At 35.3% G+C, this 21,566-nt stretch overlaps 2 protein-coding genes across 2 annotated transcripts in view; both read left to right on the top strand.

The window, feature by feature from the left end:
* The first annotated feature begins 442 nt into the window (after positions 1–442).
* Positions 443–10,613, top strand: LOC120526130 (guanylyl cyclase-activating protein 2-like). Its single transcript, XM_039749087.1, has 4 exons — positions 443–779; positions 1,256–1,405; positions 5,643–5,751; positions 9,948–10,613. Exons 1-4 carry the CDS (start codon positions 585–587, stop codon positions 10,073–10,075), a joined length of 582 nt encoding a protein of 193 aa, XP_039605021.1. The 5' UTR covers positions 443–584; the 3' UTR covers positions 10,076–10,613.
* A 9,951-nt stretch (positions 10,614–20,564) lies between these two features.
* Positions 20,565–21,566, top strand: part of LOC120523264 (golgin subfamily B member 1-like) — a 92,078-nt gene continuing 91,076 nt past the window's right edge. The window contains exon 1 of the mRNA XM_039744472.1: positions 20,565–20,694. The gene's annotated coding sequence lies outside the window, so the exon portion shown is untranslated. The remainder of the gene's footprint in view (positions 20,695–21,566) is intronic.

Here is a 21,566-nt window from a genome sequence, read left to right as displayed (position 1 = left end):
GCATATAAAGAGTTCAAAAAAACAGGCCTTAACTCTAATGACTTTAGCTTCAACGCACAGAACCTGTCACAAAGTAATCCAACCGTATACACTGAAAAGAATACATGCATACTTTATCCTCGTCAATATTAAAGTCCATATTTATCAATGAGAATAAATAGCGTGTCTTAAGTGGAATAAAAGCTGAAAGGATACTTGAGGCATGGACAACCTGACGTGTCAATATAACTAAAGCAAAGTATGATATAAAGTCAATGCGACAGTTCAGCACAAGGATGATACTGAAGAATATTGTGTTACAAACGTACTTCTGAGGAAAAAAAAAAATAATAATAACCATGTACAGAATCTAGTTTAGCGTATTTTATTGGTGCCTGTTGGCAAAATATTTTTCGTAGTGATCGTAGCTGGAGATTACACGGTGTGCTCTATTATTAGATCTACAGTGCGTCATCCGACACAGTATTTCCCAGTCTCTTCGACAGACCAGTATATAAGGCTGTCCACCTATTCAGAGTACAGAGGCAAAGAAAAAAGAACGCGGAGCCAGTGGCGCTCCCTTCCGCACGAAGGACACAGCCAACATGGGTCAAACATCGGCGGCGCAAAGACAAGAGATCGACGTGGCAGATCTTCAGGAGATGTACAAAAAATTTGTGATCGAGTGTCCGAGCGGATCGTTGCATTTGCACGAATTTAAACAGTTTTTTGGAATAGCCGCCAGCGGAGAAGCCGCAAAGTACGCTGAGAGTATGTTCAGAGCCTTTGATAAAAACGGGGTGAGGAGCAGGGCTGTTGTTCTGCCGACTAACAGAGTTTATTTAAAGTTTCTGATTTTGACGAACTAATCTTAAAATATCAACCCGAGTTATTATTCGAAAACTTGCTTCATCAGTAATAATATTGATTAAGCAACTAAAACTAAGAGACTTAAAATATAATGTTATGTGACATATATGAGTACTTGCATATAATTATCCAAGAAAATTAATTTGAATTTAGCAGGCATGTACATATATGCTTCTTCGTCATCTTTTACGTATGTAAGTTCACCCGCTTGGACTCATTTCAGCTATAAAACCTTCCTTTTTTAACTTTAACTTTTATTTTAAATACATCTATTAATTTAAATGTATAAAAACGAAGTTCGAATTTTTATAAGGTAATGTTTGTAATCATTATGTTTCTGGTAATATTCCTATAGATTATACACGAGTAACATTTCTAACGGAAAACTGTGCTTGTTTCAATGTAGGATAACACAATTGATTTTTTGGAATACGTGGCTGCCTTGAATCTTGTCTTAAGAGGGAAGCTGGAACACAAACTCAAATGGTCCTTCAAAATCTACGATAAAGACGGGAGTGGATGCGTGGACAAAACGGAACTCTTGGAAATCCTCAAGGTAAAATCCATCGATAATTTTAGGTGGAAAACTTGAGGCATATTGTATTGGCTGTGGATTTTGGGAATGATGGGCGCAGTACTCTTAAGAGAATTTCGTTTCATTAAGAATACACTGTAAGCTAACACACTCGGCGAATATGCAATTTAAAGTTAACGTCACATGCATTAATTCACTTAGCGTGAACAAGTTACTGCTATGATTTAAAGTTTTGAATCGATTTAATTGCCGTTCTCTTTTTCGTTTTGTTTTATTTGTCATCGTTTTCCCAAATCTACTGAAAATAAATACTCTGCAAACACTAAGTTGGTAGCTACCTGGCTGCACCTCCTTCTCCCTTACAAATCTTAAGGTTGTGGAGGGCACTGCAGGACAAAAATGGGTCGTCGACAGAGCTGACACCTAAAGCTGGGGGAATCCTACGTTTCTTTTTTTTAATCGTTTAATCCTGCTTATCTTAAAACGCCAGAAACAAATAAAACTGTCGTCACAGATAGACAAGAAGTTTAAGTTATTGGAACAACACGTACAGAATGCCACATTCAATTTGTGGATGTATAGTCATTTGTAAAGTAAATACACACCACATGAAATGTATTTACTTTTATAACAAATGTGAACATATCAAGACTTGATCTTCATTTAAACAGAATCTTTATAAAAAGGTGATATAATATAACATGTGTCACGCCATCATTTTGTATAGTCCATTGTATAATTTAAAAAAATATACGTGCAGATTTCACATGTGGAAAAAGTAGGCACACCTCTACATTTAGCACTACCTCAGATATCTAAAATTAGAATCAGGCAAAAAAGATTAGAAGTTCATTACAAAGAATCTTGGAAAAACTGCTTCATTTAAACATCATGCATTTAGATTGGTTTGCAGTTGAAATGTGCATTACCATGCATGGATTGAAAGAGCTATGTGGGTCATTTAGAATAAAAGGTTATAGATGCCTTTCAGGCTGGGAAGAAATTTGAAAAGATCTTCAAACAATTATTGAAATGAACCATTCCACTGTCCGGAAGATCATCTACAAGTGGAGCACATTTCATATCACTATCATCTTGTCCAGGCCAGGCTGTCGCACCAAGTTCAGCCCTGAGTGTAGAACACAAGATGCTGAAAGAAGTCTCTAAGAACTCCAGAAATTCAACACAACACCTACATGTATTTTTTATGTCAAAATGTATGAGTCTACCATTAGAAACAGGGAGGTGTGGACACTGGACTTTTTTGTCTGTCCAGGAAGAATATCAGGGCAAGACTAAAGTTAGTAACTGAACATCTAGACAAAGAACACCTAGAACAATGTGCTCTATGCAGACAATACAAAGATATAATTACTTGGCTACAGTACCTGAGGACATGTTTAGTGAAAACCAAAGACAGTTTTTGACTAAGAAACTGAAACCAATAGTAAAGCATGGTTTTGGAAATGTTATGGTTTATGGTGGAATTGAAGAGTCATTCCTTCCCCACACTATGCGACTCTTCAATTCCATCCGAGGGAGTAAATGCTAACATTATTCAAAGTTATTGTCTGATTTTACATGCATTTTTATTACTCTTTAATTTAATATTGTTTTTTGTGTCAGTATACTGCTGCTGGATTATGTGAATTTCCCCTTGGGATTAATAAAGTATCTATCTATCTATCTATCTATCTATCTATCTATCTATCTATCTATCTATCTATCTATCTATCTATCTATCTATCTATCTATCTATCTATCTATCTATCTATCATCAGGGCTGGGCAGCCTTCCATCATAGAATTAGTGTTAATTATTCATTGTACCAGAGGGTGTTTGTCGATAATGTTAGATCATTTGTCATAAGATTAAAGCTCAAAAAATGTAAACCTTACAACATGACAATGACCCTAAACATATACTGTTCTAGTAAAACTAGTAAGGAATACCTGAAGAGAAGGAAATGGGGAGTTCTGGAAAGGTCAAGTTAAAGTCGAGATTTGAATCCCATTGAGAAGCTGTGAAGGGATTTGAAATGGACTGTCAGTCAATGTCAGACAGTGGTATTGTGATAGTAAACACCAATTTGCTTCTAGGTTCCAGGTTGCTTCTGCTGAAGGGGGCAACACTAGCAACTAGAGCCAAGGGTGTACCTACATTTTCCACAGACGGAAATTAAATGACTGTTAATTTTTCATTGGATAAAATATTGCAAATTCAAATTTTCATTTTTTTTAATTACATCACCTCTATCTAAAGAAACTTCTAACATGAAGACACATTTTGATGTGTCCAATGTGAAAAGGGAACAAAGGGAGTCAGCTGACAACAATTTAATGGACGTGGTTAGACATACAATGAGCCACCATGTAGCCTAAATACTTAACTTCAGTTAAGTCTGAAAATAATATATATTTTTTGATTAAGTGGAGACCGGCTTTGTGAATGGACTGCAATGTGGCCAAAATGTGGCTCGTGTTTTTTCCATGTGGTGGAATAGATGATCATGTCATCCAGGTAGGCAGCACTATAGACAGTAAGGGGACATAGAAGTTTGTCTACTAGATGTTTGAATGTCACTGGTACTCTGTCAAGCCCAAAAGGCAAGACACAGTATTGCCAGTGTCTACAGGTACTTGGGGGTACTGAACGCAGTTTTTTCTTTGGCAGATTCCATTAAAGAAATTTGCCAATAAACGTTTACCATATTGATATTAGTTAAATATGTAGCTTTACCCAGCCACTCAATGAGGTTGTGCACTCAAAGTATAAGATAATATCAAATTGGGAGACCTGGTTGAAATGATGGACGTCATTGCAAAAGTGCTAACTACCACCAGTTTTGGCACAAGAAGGACAGGGTTAGACCAGTGGCTATGGCGTACCTTAATGATCTTAAGTTCTAGCGTTCATTTTATGTCCAGCTCCACCTTAGTCTTTTTCAACATGCACAATGATATGGTCATTCCCAAACAATCAGTCACAATATCATATGGTATGAGAAACATCAAAATGGGTTTGGTATTGACAACATCCCATATGGAGATGATGGTCGATTTCAGCTCCCTCTTCTGAGAGGCCTTTAATTCTGCACCTAAAATTGTTCTCTAGTGTTTGAGCAAAGAAAGGCCTACCCATCCCGTGGTCATGGGGAGACCCTGCCAGAGATTTCAAAGACTGACATGGTAAACTTACTGTTTAAGTTGCCTGTCAGGTTGATAAGCTAAATAATCTACCAAACTCATTTAATGCTGCAGAAGTTTAAAAATAATCAAAATAAATAGGCATACCAGGGTGCAAATAAATACACCCAATGCTGAACTTAAAAACAGAGAGAGTGCATAGTGGTCAATAATAAATTAATAAATGGCAATTTCTTCTTCTTCTGGGTTTTTATGCAGGTTGGGAGACTAATGTAAATGGTGCAGTACGGCTCTCAAGTTTTCAAAAAGATGCAATCTTTGTTCCTTATAAGCAGTGCATTCCGTTTTATATATCCTTTACTGTTTCAGGAAAAAAACATCTTCTGAACATCTCTGTTTCATGCTTATTTTTTCTAAGCAGAGATTCATGTAATCCTGCGTGTCCAAGACTAAATCTTGTGATTATAACTTCCTCTCTCCTATTTCTCCCACCTATCTTGATCTTCCCCACCACCTCCTGAATTTCATAGAGATGCCTTTCTTTTTTTTCTTTGTCCCAGTTCTGTTGACAAATTGACTTAACTGATCTTTTTTATTAAGTCTCTTACTTCCTCTTTATGCAATGGCATTGTTACATCTATACTGTTAATACTAAGTGCTTGTTTAGCCAGGTTATCTGCTATCTAATTTCCCGGAATATCTACATGAGCAGGTACCCATAGGGAATAAACATCTATGCCCATAAGTGTTGCTGTACATCTAGTAGTAAATTCTGGTTGCAGTGGTTATTTTATCTGGCGGTTCTTGGAGGGGCAAACTTGGTGAAGGATGTGTAAATGACCTCAGTGCTCTTCTGGTCCAGAAGCTTCTGGACTGTGGACAAAGATGAAAATTATATTGATGATGGCACACCCCCTTCTTGGCTTTGGATGGAATTGCTCACAAATACAGAGCTCTGAAGATGACTCTGAAGCATTTGTACCTGACATGGCATTAGGTTAAAAAAGAAAAAACACTTCATGGGGTATACTTATTTTTTTTTACACGACTGTTGGCTGCATGTTTAATTTTTTCTGGCATATCATTTTGTTAATTTTTATTTGTTCTAACAGGCGATTTACAATTTAAAAAAAAGCTCCAAGCAAGACATTGATTGTGAACTCCTTACACCAGACGAGGTCTGTGACAGAATATTTCAACTGGTGGATGAAAATGGAGATGGTAAATATTTAAATATATAATATAACCTTTTCTTTCAAAATGTATTGATCCTGATCTATTAAGACATATAACAGTAAAATAAGTTTTACTTTTATTAGAATCCCTGTGATTGCTAAAATATCTGTTACTTGTAATATTTACAAAGCTTTTCTATAACACTCAAATAAAAATAAAATGTTTTGCCTTGCTTGTGAAATCACTTTTCTGTAGCTGATCTGACATATACATTATAGTGTGTCCTTCAGATATAGTTCTTTAGATTGCAAAACAGACAGTAGTTATGGTGCCAAGTTTGGACAATAGGATGGGTGTGGTATCCCTTTGATTTACAGTTTCACAGAGTAACCTTTGCAACCCATGCAATATAAGGAAGAGCAGAGTGTTTCTTTATCCCGACTAATTGCCACAACTGTCAAATAGTATAAATATGGAACAGTTATGCTGCCCTTCTTTGTCATGTAATCAGTATAGACTACACCCTCAACATCTTACACAAATTATGTACATGCTCCTGTTGTCACTGTTTTGTGCTTTAATTTTCTCTGATATTTTAAAATCTCCATGCATCCTTTATTTCTATTTGTTGTTTAGACTCTGAATTATAATGATGTATTCAGATTTAATCTACTGTTATTTCCTAATTTCTACCAGTTTGTATTAACTAATTTGTTTTTCATTAAGACAGTGGATATGGTGATGCTTCATTTTTATTTGTTCATGAAGAACAGATTCACTTAATATTGTAAAGCTAATCCCTAAAGTGTTTCCTCTTACAGTTACTGATACTCTTAAATTAATTATTACAATTGACTTCATGGCATTAATGCTTTCATACTATGTCAGGCCTACTATATTTTGGGTCATCTTCAAGAGATGCTCTGCCATGAGGCATTTTATGCTTTATCAATTGACTGCGACTTAGGAAGTGGACTGGTGCAAGTAACCTTTGAGTAGCTAAAAATAAATCTGCAAAAACAGTACATAGTTCTTGATATTGAACATTGCACCACCAATGTTGATTAGATTCTGAAACAACAAATACAGTATACAAGATAAACCACAAACAGAAAATTTAAGAATTAGAACTAGCATTGCAGAATACTATGTTTAGGTTCAGGCTTAAAATGTTTTTATCAACCCCATGTATATATAAGGACATACATAACAAAAGTACTTATCTACTATATAATAAAATGGTACAGTCTGTGAGTGTTTAGTGTGTGTGTGTGTGTGTGTGTGTGTGTCCAGTTCCTCTGAGCAATCTGATTGGTTAGTCTGACTTTGATTTGATTGGTTAAATTGCCTTTATTGCTCAGTGGTAGGGATGATGACACAATTCTTTAGAGGTACAAAGTTAAATTCCTGATTGTGACTTTTTTTTTTTTTAGAAAAAAGGAGTTAAAATGGTGTACAGTATTTCCACAATGACAAAGTGAATAACGTACTGTGCAACATAGGGTGACTAAATACTAATGAGGTGCAATCTGATTCATCTTCAAACATGGAAAGAATTCACCATAATGCAAATAATTTTTTCACAGCGTTTAATAGTGACTCATCTACTATTGGTGGTAATCAAAAATCATACAGAAGAAAAGAAAGGTGATTCAAAATGAGTGAGTATGAGAAGCAGGCTTTAAGGGAACACCATTAAGTGAGGAAGTGTTAGGCAGCAGAGGTTGTAGACACACAGGGATACCGAGGAAAGCCGTCAGAGGAACACTGAGGGTGCACTTAAGGCAGTAGAGGTGCAGACATGAGGATACTGAGCAGAGGTATAGGAAGAATGCTGCAGGTACTTGGAGGGCAACAGAAGTTGGAGAGGTTGAGACACATGATGATACAAGGGAGAGGCGCAGGAGGAATGCTATTTAGCTAGTATATATATATATGTGTGTGTGTGTATATATGTATATAGATAGATAGATAGATAGATAGATAGATAGATAGATAGATAGATAGATAGATAGATAGATAGATATTGAAACACATTTTTAATAACATAACAAATTAGTCCACCATTTATTTGTAGATTTATTTACATATGAGTATTTGATCTAAAGCAAAACCCATTTTTAATGTTAATCTTTTCATAAATGAGTATTCACCCTTACACTCATTTTGAATGTAAAATTAATAATGCAAGAAAAAAATAATTTTGATATGGGTAAGAAATTACTGTAGAGGAGGCATAAGTGATTCTTTCAAAATACTATAACTGTAGTCATCAAGTTTATAATGTGGGGCTATCTCTGTGCCTGACATGTATATAGTTTCATTTGGCAAGAGATAGAGAGGGCCTTTTTCAAAAAATAAAAGCATGTTGCTGCTGGTTTATTTAGTTTTAGAGGTTACTTAGGTCTGAGCACAAAACACAGTGGTCGTCTTTGTGGAATAGGAAAAAGTCAACTGATTAGATGAACTTTTCTATGGTGCTATACCAGAGATCAATGATGAGAAAGAAAAAATGAATTATTATCAAAAAATTCAAATACAATTATTTGTTTAAATTTTGAGAATATTATACAGAAATAAGATGTCATTTCACCCCTCTGTTGTAACAGGATAGCTTTAATGCTTCACCAATTCTTATGCATATACATGCAAAAACCATAACAAAAAGTGTCCTTACATAGAAAATGCAACTCACCTCATCATTAACAAAATGGAAACAAATAATATAAATGACAAAAAACATGGATTTTAAGCATACCAAAAATTAATTAAGGAATTGAGTAAAATCAAATTTAATCCACAGAAAAATACAGACATCTAACTACATTTTAATTTAATATACTCACTCGCCAGGAGACACTGAGAGAATAAAAGCAATCACAAAAGAACAGAAATGAATTGGGTCTACTGACGACCAGAAGAAGAGATAATAGACACCGCTTTTCTCTGCCTAAATATACACTCTTTCAGGCCTTCCATCATCTTTCCTCTACCTGGTTTTGACAACTTTACCTCCCTGCTGCATGCCTTTGCTTGATTCTCCACTTCCAAGTTTGTTTGTTTGTTTGTTTTTGTTTATTTGGTTTTGTTTTGATTTTTTTATTTTCAACAAGAAACATTTACTTATTTCTGGAGTGATTTCAAAGGTCAGCTTTGGTTCATGAGTATACTGTACATTAGGTCACACTACATGAATGAGATGCTCTTCAATGTGAAAGGCTGAGTTCTAAAGAATGAGCTATTGTAACCTATTCATGTAAGAAACTGCGGAAAAAAGGAAGTGTGCTGTTCTGTTAAAATTAAATACAATTACAACACATCAAGTACAATACAAAAGAAAACTGTAGCAGGGTGTCATGCAACTAGCTTCATAATCTGATCACTTGTTAGAAGCGTACAGGAAAGAATTCTACTTGAAACAGGCAAATTACATCTTTTACTATATTTCTATATTAAATAAAAAGCAATAATTTAAGCAGTACTGTACAGACAAGTTTCTGAGAAAAAAGTCTGAAACGGATGTGAGAAATTTCAAATTCAGTGTGTTTAAAGCTGATAGCTTCTCATTGCTCTTTGCAAGGTGATACTGAAGGATGCTGGGTAGTATGGGAGGTATTTTTTGCAAAAATGAAAATGAAAATTACAAATGAAAATGCAATCTATATTTTGCAATTTCATTTTCAAAGTCTGCACATAAAAATGCTGCAAAAATTAAAATCTAAATAAAATAACCCCATTTGCAATTTAATTTTCAAGTTCTGTGTGCAAAAATGCTGGAAAAATGAAAATAAAGTAACCCCATTTGCAGTTTCATTTTCAGCCTGAACTGCAATGAAGCTGCAAAAATGAAAAGTAAAATGCAATACAGTGGCGCCAACTGCTGCTCATTGAATTTTTCTTTTCCACTTTGCATTTTCAAGTTCTCAACATGCAAATAACATGGGTCAATGCTATGCACCTTGATTTCCCTCAATTTGTTGTCCTTCGTAGCTGTAGAGCCACTTCTATCGACAGTATGCTTCTCACTTCGACTGTGTTTAAATCTTGATTTTGGGTTTTCATTGTATGATTTTCATTTTCATTTTTGTAGAAAATACCTTCCATAGGGTAGTTCCATCTTAGATATTGGTACATAGAAGAGACACAAATAGCTTTTTGAAACTGTGGAAGGTATACAAGCTCTAATGTGAAAATTTCCATAGGTCCCAACAATCTAAAATAAATTCTAACTTGCCTTGCAGGGCAGCTTTCCCTGGATGAATTTCTTCAAGGGGCCCAAAAAGATATATGGGTAATGAAAATGTTACAGCTGGACATCAATCCCTCGGGATGGGTTCTCGACCAAAGAAGAAAGAGTGCCATGTTCTGAAGTACAAGTGAAAACATCAGGGAAAATTGTTCTTCTTTAAAACTGTATTTTTATCAACTTGTGTATTTTTATATTTCAATAATGAATATGTTTATTACTAAATTTAATGATTTATTTTGTAAAATAGACTACTATAATGTACTATAATAAGCTGCCTTGAAACATATACTGTTTGTAAAAAACTATTACCGTATAACATTCAGATACTGTATCTGAATGTTATTTTATATGGCTGCAGATTGCAGCATTGCACAAAATAGGCAGGAAAGCTAGAATCCTGACTCTGGGGTGCTTTTGTCAACATTTACTGTCAATCACCTCCATTTAGCTTATTGCTTTGTATTATGACATGATGTCAAGTCACATGAAACTTAATCCAGAGTTTCACTGTCACAGTGTGATAAATCTTAAACAGCTGTAATATCTTTGTATAACTTTGTAGTCGTGTGTGCTTATGCGATGTTACTTGATGTAAAATGTGTTATATAAAATAAATAAATTGACTGATTAATTAATAAAGAAGAAAGAGTTATACTCAGCCTACTTATTATGCTTGGTCTACTTATTATTTAAATTTTGGCTTTCAGACATGATTCAGAGTGAGAGGTATCTGGCGGCAGACACTGTAAGCTGTGGAGCTCAATGACTGAAAGGAAACACGTGACATTCATGCAAGCTTGTGTTATGTCACTCTAAGTTAGATAAACCTCCCTCAACTCTAATCTTAACCACAGTGTAACCACTTTCATTATTATGACCTCTGTACTTTTAATCCTGTCAAAAAATCACTCAAATTATGTAATTTTACCAACATTGTTCAAATTTCTTGAACATAACATTTTTGAAAGACTTATCCTGTGAAGAGTTAAAATCTTTGTTGAAATATCAAAGTCAAAGTGTTTTATTTGGAAAATGAGGGAGAGCAGTGCTACTGCTCTTCCAATAAATTACAGTGTCAGACAAATACCATACACTAATCAAAATGAACATATGATGCAGCCCTGAGGTTGTCTTTAGTGTAATGTACTGGAAATAATGAATATAATCTGTTTTTTTGCTTTTACAGTTAACTTACCTCAAGCAGCAGAAGAAGTCTTGCTGTCAAGAGTGGTTGTCAGTCGAGTATACAAAAAATACAACTTAAAGTGACCTTTCTCTAAGTCATTTGGAAGCAGTAAACTAATCTGTTTCAGAGTGTTTCTCAGTTTTTAAGATAGACAGGTTCACAAATGCTCCTATGATTTTCAATGGGAAATTTAGAAATTTCAGAAGTTTGTATAGTGTGCTATATTTAACATATCTCAATGAATATTAAATTTTCCTGACAAATATGAAATATAAGTGTGCCAAATTTAAATAAAATTAGTCCAGTGGAAGCAGAGTAGTTTCATGCAGGCAGATGGGCGGAGAGGCAAACAAACAGGCAGTAGGTGCTTTTCACATTATACAACAACATTTATTTATATAGCACATTTTCATACAAATAGTGTAGCTCAAAGTGCTTTACATGAAGAAGAAAGAGAAAAAAGACAAAGTAAAAATTTAAATCAGAGAACATTAACTAACATAGAATAAAAGTAAGGTCCGATGGCCAGGGAGGACAGAAAAAAAAACTCCAGACGGCTGGAGAAAAAAAAGAAAATCTGCAGGGCTTCCAGGCCACGAGACCGCCCAGCCCCCTCTAGGCATTCTGCCTAACATAAATGATCAGTCCTCATTGTATTCAGGGTTCTCATGGAAGGACTTGATGATGATGCTCACGTGGACTTCTGGCCTTTAATCCATCAATGTAGTGACATCATGGTGCTTTGATTAAGTGGTGGTGGCGCAGATCACCACCACAGAAAACTGGATAAAGAACAGAAGAGAGAGTAGGGCTTAGTACGGATTTTGGGGCCACCATGAATAGTAATGATAATTAATTGAATATGCAGAGCATCAGGATTAAATTAAAATAAATTATGAGAAAGCCATGTTAAAGTAATGTGTTTTTAGCAGTTTTTTAAAGTGCTCCACCGTATCAGCCTGGCAAATTCCTATTGGCAGGCTACTCCAGATTTTAGGTGCATAACAGCAGAAGGCCGCCTCACCACTTCTTTTAAGTTTAGTTCTTGGAATTCTAAGCAGACACTCATTTGAAGATCTAAGGATACGATTTGGAATACAAGATGTCAGACACGCCGATATATAAGATGGAGCAAGATTATTTAAGGCTTTGTAAACCATAAGCAGAATTTTAAAGTCAATTCTGAATGACACAGGTAACCAGTGTAGTGACATCAAAACTGGAGAAATGCGCTTGGATTTTCTTTTCCTAGTTAGGATTCTAGGAGTTGCATTCTGCACTAGTTGCAGTCGATTGATGTCTTTTTTGGATAGTCCTGAGAGGAGTGCGTTACAGTAATCTAGTCGACTGAAACAAAAGCGTGAACTAATTTCTCAGCATCTTTCAATGATATAAGAGGTCTAACTTTTGCTATGTTTCTTAGGTGAAAAAATGCTGTTCTAGTGGTCTGATGAATATGCGATTTAAAATTCAGGTCACAGTCAACATTTACCCCTAAATTCTCTGTCTTGACTTTTAATCCTAATGCATCAAGTTTATTTCTAATAACCTTATTATATCCATTATTGCCAATCACTAAAATTTCAGTTTATTATTATATGAGAATGCAACTAAAAATAAACAGATGTAACATGAACATGATTTTTACAAATATTTAGATAAATAATTGTTGGTAACAGTTCAGTCACAAAAGTAGATCAGTATGTACAATAAATTTGCAAGTTTTTTTTAGTGTTTGTTTATTTTTAATTATTAAAAAAGCAGACCTATAATATCATATTATCCCTTTATGTATGCAACTTCACAACTAGTCAAAAGGTATATGATTCTTACAGTTTCATTGGGTAGATGAAGGACAGCATGTCTATTCAAGCTATTTTATGGGAAACAAACTGATGTTTTATAAAATGCAAGACAGTGACATTTGCTTCACAACATAAGAATACTGACACCCTTAGACTCATCCGCACTCATCCATTTCTTAGCATTATATCGGTCAACGCTAGTAGTGGTGGTTTAGCTGCTAGTCCCATTGTATACAGTACAATATACTGTATTTTTGACAACCATAGATAATTGATATGAATCTCAAGGGTTCACAAGCACAAAGTATCATAAAACATCGAAAAATGCCCACTACAGGGGGAAACCATCAAACCCGGCTACTAATAAGGGCACACAGAATTTTAATAAATAAAATAATTTATTCTTCACAAAAATGCTTAGTAATTTCGAATCCCGTAAATGCCAAAAGGGACTCTGCTCTGTTGGGCCCTTGAGCAAGGCCCTTAACCTGCAATTGCTGAGCGCTTTGAGTAGTGAGAAAAGCACTATATAAATGCAAAGAATTATTATTTTATTATTAAGAATGCCCATGGAGCATAAAAGGCAAACAGGCATTGCCTGAAAAGGCAAAGGTAATCCATGGTGAAAAAAGTTCCAATACAAAGTCCAAAGAGTGGTCAAGAACAGAGCAAAATGATACAAAAATAAAAAAATACAATAGCACAAAGCACAGAGAGAATGGCAATAAACACTCACCTACTCTCAAGCACATTCGAATAAACCGCAAGGGACTTTGAGTTAACCCCCGCTTTTATAGGGCTGAGAGCAGTCCCTTGCAGTGATGGGCTGGTGGCCCCACCTTTTGGGGAATCACCCACATAACACAAGGAATGTAATCGAGGCATACATACATAGACAAAATCTTCTTATACTGTATAATATGCTACCGTGGCTGTCTGTTTCTCTGTCCAGGATTTTAAATCAACTGTAGCTTGCAAACCATTTGAACTATTGACCTGAAATTTGGTACAACAAATACTATGTGATCACTACTACCTCCTTTCAGGGTGATGATTTTTATTACTCTTTTTAATATTTTTTTATTTTATTGTAGAATCAGCTCTCTGCAGCGTGCAGCCGGGAGGCCATGTGGTGAATGTGTACGGGCACCGCTCTCATCCCTACCACCTTTGCCATCACTCCCTTCCTCTTCATATCTTAAATCATTCTTGAGGCAGATTGAAGACTTAAGTGCCAGCTTAAGTGAAAAATTAAGAAAAACACACTAAGTAATTGCAACACAAACACTGACTTGATCAGTTTTAATGCAAAAAGATGGCAACGGAAGAAGAGAAGAAGCAGGCCGCTAGGGTGGAAAAAAGAAGAGCAGCTCAGGAAGCAGCAAGCGCATCAGAGAAAGAATATGAAAACTATAAGTCAAGTGTATTCACTGCACGTTATCGTGCAGTCAGCCATTACTGGTATAGAATAATGCAAACAGCAATAATGCAAATAAACAGAACTACAATTAATATAAACAACTGAATGAAAAATTAACCAAAGAGAAATAAAACAAGGATCTGAACTCCAGTCAGGGGAGGAAACCTGGCTGAAATAGAACAGATAATATCATTTCTGGACTGTAATTATTTTTGCTAAACAGACATCCATCCATTATCTAACCCGCTATATCCTAACTACAGGGTCACGGGGGTCTGCTGGAGCCAATCCCAGCCAACACAGGGCGCAAGGAAGGAAACAAACCCTGGGTACACCCCCACACTATGGACAATTTAGGATCGCCAATGCACCTAACCTGCATGTCTTTGGACTGTGGGAGGAAACCGGAGTACCCGGAGGAAACCCACGCAGATACGGGGAGAACAAGCAAACTCCATGCAGGGAGGACCCGGGAAGCAAACCTGGGTCTCCTAACTGTGAGGCAGTAGCACTACCCACTGTGCCACCGTGCCGCCCCTAAACAGACAGCAGACATTCTTTACAGTTTTTTAATGATCAATTATATTGCCAATGACTGATTTAATTCAAAATATAAGCAACTATGAAAAAGGCTTAAATTAAAACTTGCATAAAATGTAGTAAAAATCATGTTTAGGACTTGATTGATGACACTATTAGCAACTTCTCCTGACTCAATAAAAAGCTCTCTACAGCTGGCTTTTCATTTGAAAAGCTCACTATTCATTAAGTGGATGGTGATAATGTGCTCTTTGCATATTTTGGCATGGACACAATAAACAGGAATCATGGGTCAGTATTAAAATATAACTGTTATACTTAGGTCTCACTAAATGTTTTGATTATATTGGATTAGCCTGTTCATCTCAGGGACCTAAATTAAATGTATAAGGTTATGGTTTATGAGGCAGTTTTGTTAACATTACGATTTTGCTGCCACCATCACTGTAGGCTACAAGTCAAGTACAAGAGAACCTTTGTAAATATTCTGTAGCAATGCATGCAAACATACAGTACTTAAATGAATCTGGTATGGACATTTTTCAAAAAAGTTTTATTAGTTTCTTTAGCCCCGTGACCCTGTAGTTAGGATATAGTGGGTTGGAGGGTGAGTAACCCATTGCCCACGTAGACAGTGCTATGTAAATATTTAAAGGATTTGTAACACAGTTTAGAAACACCAATTCATGACTTAAGTGGCAAATTCCAGATGATGATTTTAAACTCCCTTTATTTATAGCACTGCAGCTGATGTTATACATAGAAATCATTAGGAAATAAGGGGAATTAACTGCAATTAACAGAAAAATATACAGAAAAAGTATTATACTGCTGCAGCTTACTTTGATATTTATTTCCATCAAGGACTTAATGGCTGCCTCGATACTGCATTTATCTCTTGCTTTTTGGCTTTCAGTTTTTGCATTTGTAATTGGATTCCCTGGTGTATTAACTTCAGGCTTTCTTTATAGGGTACTGTTTTTGAATTTTAACTTAGATTTACTTATAATTATGTTAGCTGTTTAGGGACATTTTTTGGGTTCCTTTCTCTTTTCTGCTGCCCATGTTCTTCTTTGTATACTTATGAATTTTTGTAGGATGTTTTTGACTTTACTATTCTATCCAGAATCTTTAGTTTGCAGCTAGACTGCTTTGGAGTAGTGACACCTATACTTTTGGATCAGACTTATGTGGGTGTGCAGGTATGGCTTTCGTTTTTGAGGCTTTTAAATTTTTTGGGATTTGTGAGCAGGCAGAATCATAACATAACTGCATTAATTTATGGCTGAAGATAACAAAAAAACAGGAGGAAATATAATAAATTACCACTTTCATGAATTTCTGGTTAATATCACATTTATCACGACAGAAGAATATGCCCAAAACAGAATGCTGAGTGTAACTGGGAAATGCTTCAAAGTTTTTTAGGGGTGTTTTAACATTACTTGCATTTTTCATATTTGGCAAAGATACTTCGCTATAGCAAGGAGTGATGAGAATGGGCTGGAAATCCGATTATTATTAAAACACCCTACTTACTGAATGTGACATCAGATTGAACAACCCTAGTAGATTTACATGTATACCAAAAGAATCCTACTGAGTGAATTTCCATTTGTTTGAAGTAAGGTATAAGTAAACACTTCTCTATAATGATTGTTATTAACTTTCTGTGTTTTTTTGATGCTTGACTTTAATATGTAAGAAAAATATAGACTTATGAATTATATCTACCCTTAACAGAAAATATTATTACCTTATATAAATAAGCTCAAGCGCTCAATAGCATAGGGTGACTGTAAGATAACCAAGCTGAATCCTTCATGCTCTAACCTGAAAACACAAATCAGTAAACAGTAGTAAAAAATGACTTGAAAATCTAATCTAACCCAGAGATCTTACTCATACATAAAATGAACATATTTTAGATGTACAAGAAAGAAATTTACTAGTCTGACTGTTTTATGTCTATAATTTTCAGAAATTTGTTTGGTGAATTAAAATTCACATGTCACTTGTGCTCACAGATTCCTGCCTCCAACAATCAAATGGGATTGAAAACTGTGACCACTGTATTAAAAGTTGCATTGTCAGCAAACATTGACAATTAAGACCTCACAACAGTAGGACCACAGAAATGCTAAAGCACCACAACTGCTGACCTGTTCAACCCTTGGACGTTTTGAATTGTGCCCCCACCCCCCATAAACCTTCCACCACCCCCCCAAACTTCTGCACTTGCCAAAAGCAGCCAGTGAACATAACCAAAATGCTGACAGCCACCTTAGCCCTTAGCTACTGTAACTTCTGTGTTCATCTCTGACATCTGTTACTGGGGGCCACCTGGCACAGTCTGATTGTGGATTTGCTAACAGATTCTTTAATGCAAGCTAGGTGTTCTGTAAGTAGGTCAACCTTTCCACAGTGGAATAAGCATCGCTGAATCTGGTCCATTTGTGGAGCTAACAATCCCTGTTGGACACACATAGATAACTCTACCAGAAGGAAAAAATTCTTCCACTAAGATTGACCTAATGATGCTTGGAACAAGAATATGCCCCGGCCACTTGAAGGTTACAATCCAAGACAGTGTGCTAATGCTGCTATGAAATGTATGGCTCTTTATTCTTTTTCATTTATTGTTTGTCTTATTATTGATAGATATTTGTATATCCATTTACATGTTCAGGGAAGGGCGCTACAGTGTACCAAAATGAAAGATGCTCTTAATTTATTAAGATTGGGAATGCATAGCTTTAAGTTAAAAAAAAAAAACCCAAACAAAAAAAATAATTTTTCAAGATGTTGGACTCATTTCTCATTTCTCTTTTTAACCAAAAGGATGATAGGATGTGCCTTGATTACAATTATGACAATCACATTTAACTGTACTTTAGTATTTTTCAGGCCCATTGCCATCTCTTCAGTTTATCCAGTCAATGCCTTAAATGTATGGAATACATAATCACAGCAGATTAGACAAAGAATAGAATTTCATACAATATTCCAGAATTTTTCAACTCAATCGTTACTCATGTCAGTGCCACAGTTTTTGGTAGTTCAATGGACTATTTTAATATCTAATATGTGACTGCCCCAGAACAGGTGACCAATACACATCATTTTATTCAGGTATTCCTTCATGCCAAGAGTTGTGGACCTGAGAAGGTTTGTTTTTTTTTTCCTTTTATACATATGCCAATCATTCATCAAATTTCTAAACCCACTTTTATAAATGCTAGATCACTGGAAACCCAAGACCATTCTGGCAGAATCAAGTTGGAATTAGGAACAGACACTGTAAGCGAGGTAAGTTTGTCACAGGACATAAGAACTTACACCCGCATCTATGATTGTCAAGCCAATTCATAGACACCAATTCATCTAATATTTGCATCTTTAAGAATCAGGAAGGAAGGAATCAAAGTAACCGTTGACAGAAAAACACTACAGCAAACTATACTGTGATCTGGCTGGAAAATGAACCCAGCCACTGGGAGCTGTAGGGCACTAGAAATAACCACAATTATTCCATTTCTGTAGTTTACTACATATTCAAAAAGCAGGTCCTAAATTTTGTAAAAGACTTTATAGTGCACCTCAAATGCATTAAAATAACATAATCGGCTCAATGTCGGCTTAAAATATTTCACTTGAATATGCTAATTAATATTTACATCTCTTCACTGCAAAACATAATAAACAGCTACCTTATTATATTGTGAATATTAATAAAAGAACAAAACCTCTGGGACAAAATGTACAGCGAAATATGTAAAGGCTAATGCAATTTATGTTAGGTAGAATGCCCAGTGGGGGCTGTGCAGTATTTTGGCCTTAAAACCCCTGCACATTTAGTTTTTTCTCAAACTTAACTAGTGTTTTTTGTTTTCTGTCCTCACAGCCATCTGACATTATCATTGGACTTAAAAACAATTCCATATATAAGAACTTTACTTCTCTATTAATTTTATATCCATCTATTAAATATATGTACCTGTCTCATGTGTGTATTATTTTCATGTATTATTATTCTAATCTAATTTTAATCTTCTTTCCTTTGTAACTATTTCTTTCACATTTTGCAAAGTTCTTTGAGCTACATCCTGTGCCTGAAAATGTGTTATAGAAAAAAATGTTGAATATAAGTGCATTTTGATTTATTCATATTTATTATTTTCTGTATTTCATTTATTAATTAATCCAAATTATTATTTATTTTTATTTTTTCTCTTTAGTTGCATTGTTTTCTTTAACATCTTGTAAAGCACTTTGAGCAACATCTTCTATTGAAAGTAACGTTGTCTTAACTTAAATAACTCAGCTATAAAAAAGTGGAACAGAAACTTTTAACCATCTTTCTATTCAATTATATTTCTGCATACATATACATGTACATCCACATATACAATTATACGGATGTACGTCCAATGTATGAAAAACATTATTACAAAGTACACCAGACATAAAGAAGTGTAATGGGATCTTCAGGTTATTTTTTTTCATAAAATACACACACACACACACACATATATTGTAATATCCCTTCCCAGACGGGAAAATAAATCTCGCAGGCAGGTGGTGGTAATTGTCCAAAAAAAAAAACTAATCAATGGTTTTACTTATTTTTATTCTGACTTCACAAGCCGAAAAACAAGGTAGTCAGGATAAACAACAAGCACTCAACTCAAAAACCATCCCACACACGAGTTAAACACACTCCTCTTTAACCTGAACCTCCCTTTTCCAAAAGTTACTCCACCCCAACACCCCGAGGTTGTCCAAATATTTAAATATACTCCAGCCCTGTCAAAATATTCTGTATTTCACTAGACGTGTGGTATAAGCAAACCTTCTTGCTAACTCGTGCGCGTTTTCACTCAAAGTGCTCATTTAATATGCATAAAAAAACCTTGTACACTTTCACGATGCATTCCATAGTACTAAATATTAAAACATCTCGTCTCAGAAATACGAACGAATGAATTACACATATTTTATTTGGTGTAACTAGTTTACAAGTATTAATCATCAAATCTGACACGTTATAACATTTAAATCACACTTTCTTCCAAAATACATTCTCGTGTGAGAGACATGATAATAAATACTTCGTGCCATCTATACCCTTGTTTGCAAACCTTTTTTTCCCCTTAACTCTAGAATGACCAGACCTATGTTAGTATCTGCAGCTTTTTCGTTACACTCTGTTGGCCTTTTCTGCTTTCTTCTTTGACTGACTTCCTAACAGAATCGTTGAACCGCTGACTATTTCGGAACACAATGTCATCTAGGAATTGGGCCATTAACAACATTTATACATCTACTTTTTCAATATTTGGTACTGTCTCTAATACAGTCCAATCTTTATTGTTGTCCAAATCCTATTAAAAATTCCCAGCCCTCCACATTTACTTAAATCGAAAGTTCGAAAGAATCGGGTCAGTAAAATAAATTGTACTGTAAAGTAAACGTCATGGTGATCTCTCTGCAGATATTCTGGTTCGAACAGACAGTCATTATAGTATTAAAATATTCATATGATTTTTAAACGTTATTTCCTTAGATGCCAATCAAAAAGTACGCTGTTTACGTGACCCTTCGTCCCGCCCATGCTATGACGTCAGCGTCTCCTGGATCAGCTGTTTATTCAGCTGATCAAGATGGCTGCTACGAGGTGCTGTGGGGAGAGGTGGAAGTTTTTTTAACATGGCCGCGATAGGTATTAAAATAAAAATACACCCCAACTGTCAGTTTTTACAATCACCTCATGAATCAGCGTGATCGGGTAAGGAATCACATTTTGCTTTATTTAAAAATAGGAAATTAGTATTCGAAGCAGTGAAACACAGTCAGTCCGAACATAAACAAGGCTACAAAAGCGGCGAACTTGCCAGTCTGCCTCTACCTGTAAGTTTCGATGGTTTGGAAGTGTTTCAGACTTTATAGAACACATGAAAAGCTTGTTGGGATAAAAAAATGTTATTCTACATTTAAAACAAAAGTGACGCTGTGTTCCACCTGTCAATCATGACTCATGGTGGGGGTGCTGTTTCATGGAATTCTATTCCATAGTGGAATTCGTTAAATTATTTATACACACGTATACATCGGTTAGGCTGTTTTTGCTTCATTTATCGCGTCCACCAATTTTATCCAAAAGTCTAAAAACAAAATAAACATGCCGAATACTTATTAACGCTACTGCCTAATGCAAATTTGACGCGGAAACTGTGCAGTACTAACTGCACGCCGTAACCAAATGCCTATTGAAATTAATATAGAATGCCTAATCCTGTAGGACACCTGTATTGTTTCAGAAAAAGTGACGGGTTTCAAGAGTGACAGAAATGGATACACAAAAGTTTTTAATCGTGCCAAGTAATGGTGAAAGTCAGGAATTGAATGTATTACCTACAACCAGATAGTTATACTTCTGTGTAAACTGAAAACGAATCATAAACCAAAACAATCCAGAAAAGTTTCCGATTAAAGAGGTTTCATCTTGACACACAACATTATGACATACTTTTAGCCTTGGCACTAGTCATTTATGTGTGAGTTCTAATATGATCAAACACAACAGGAATCTAAAGAGTTATTGCAGAATAATCCTAGCATTTTTATTACCTCTTTAGTACTAGGGTGTTGTACCGTGTT

This window comes from Polypterus senegalus, chromosome 1, assembly GCF_016835505.1.
Source record: "Polypterus senegalus isolate Bchr_013 chromosome 1, ASM1683550v1, whole genome shotgun sequence".
Taxonomy (NCBI): Eukaryota; Metazoa; Chordata; class Cladistia; order Polypteriformes; family Polypteridae; genus Polypterus; species Polypterus senegalus.
The sequence above is the reverse complement of the archived record's forward strand: the minus strand, read 5'-3'. Positions and strand labels throughout refer to the sequence as shown.

What these genes read in the sequence shown, in the direction of transcription:
- LOC120526130 (XM_039749087.1), top strand. Translation starts at nt 585, where the DNA reads ATGGGTCAAACATCGGCGGCGCAAAGACAAGAGATCGACGTGGCAGAT. An exon ending in AACTCTTGGAAATCCTCAAG is followed by an intron (nt 1,406 to 5,642) that starts GTAAAATCCATC and finishes TTGTTCTAACAG; the next exon opens with GCGATTTACAATTTAAAAAA. An exon ending in GGTGGATGAAAATGGAGATG is followed by an intron (nt 5,752 to 9,947) that starts GTAAATATTTAA and finishes CTTGCCTTGCAG; the next exon opens with GGCAGCTTTCCCTGGATGAA.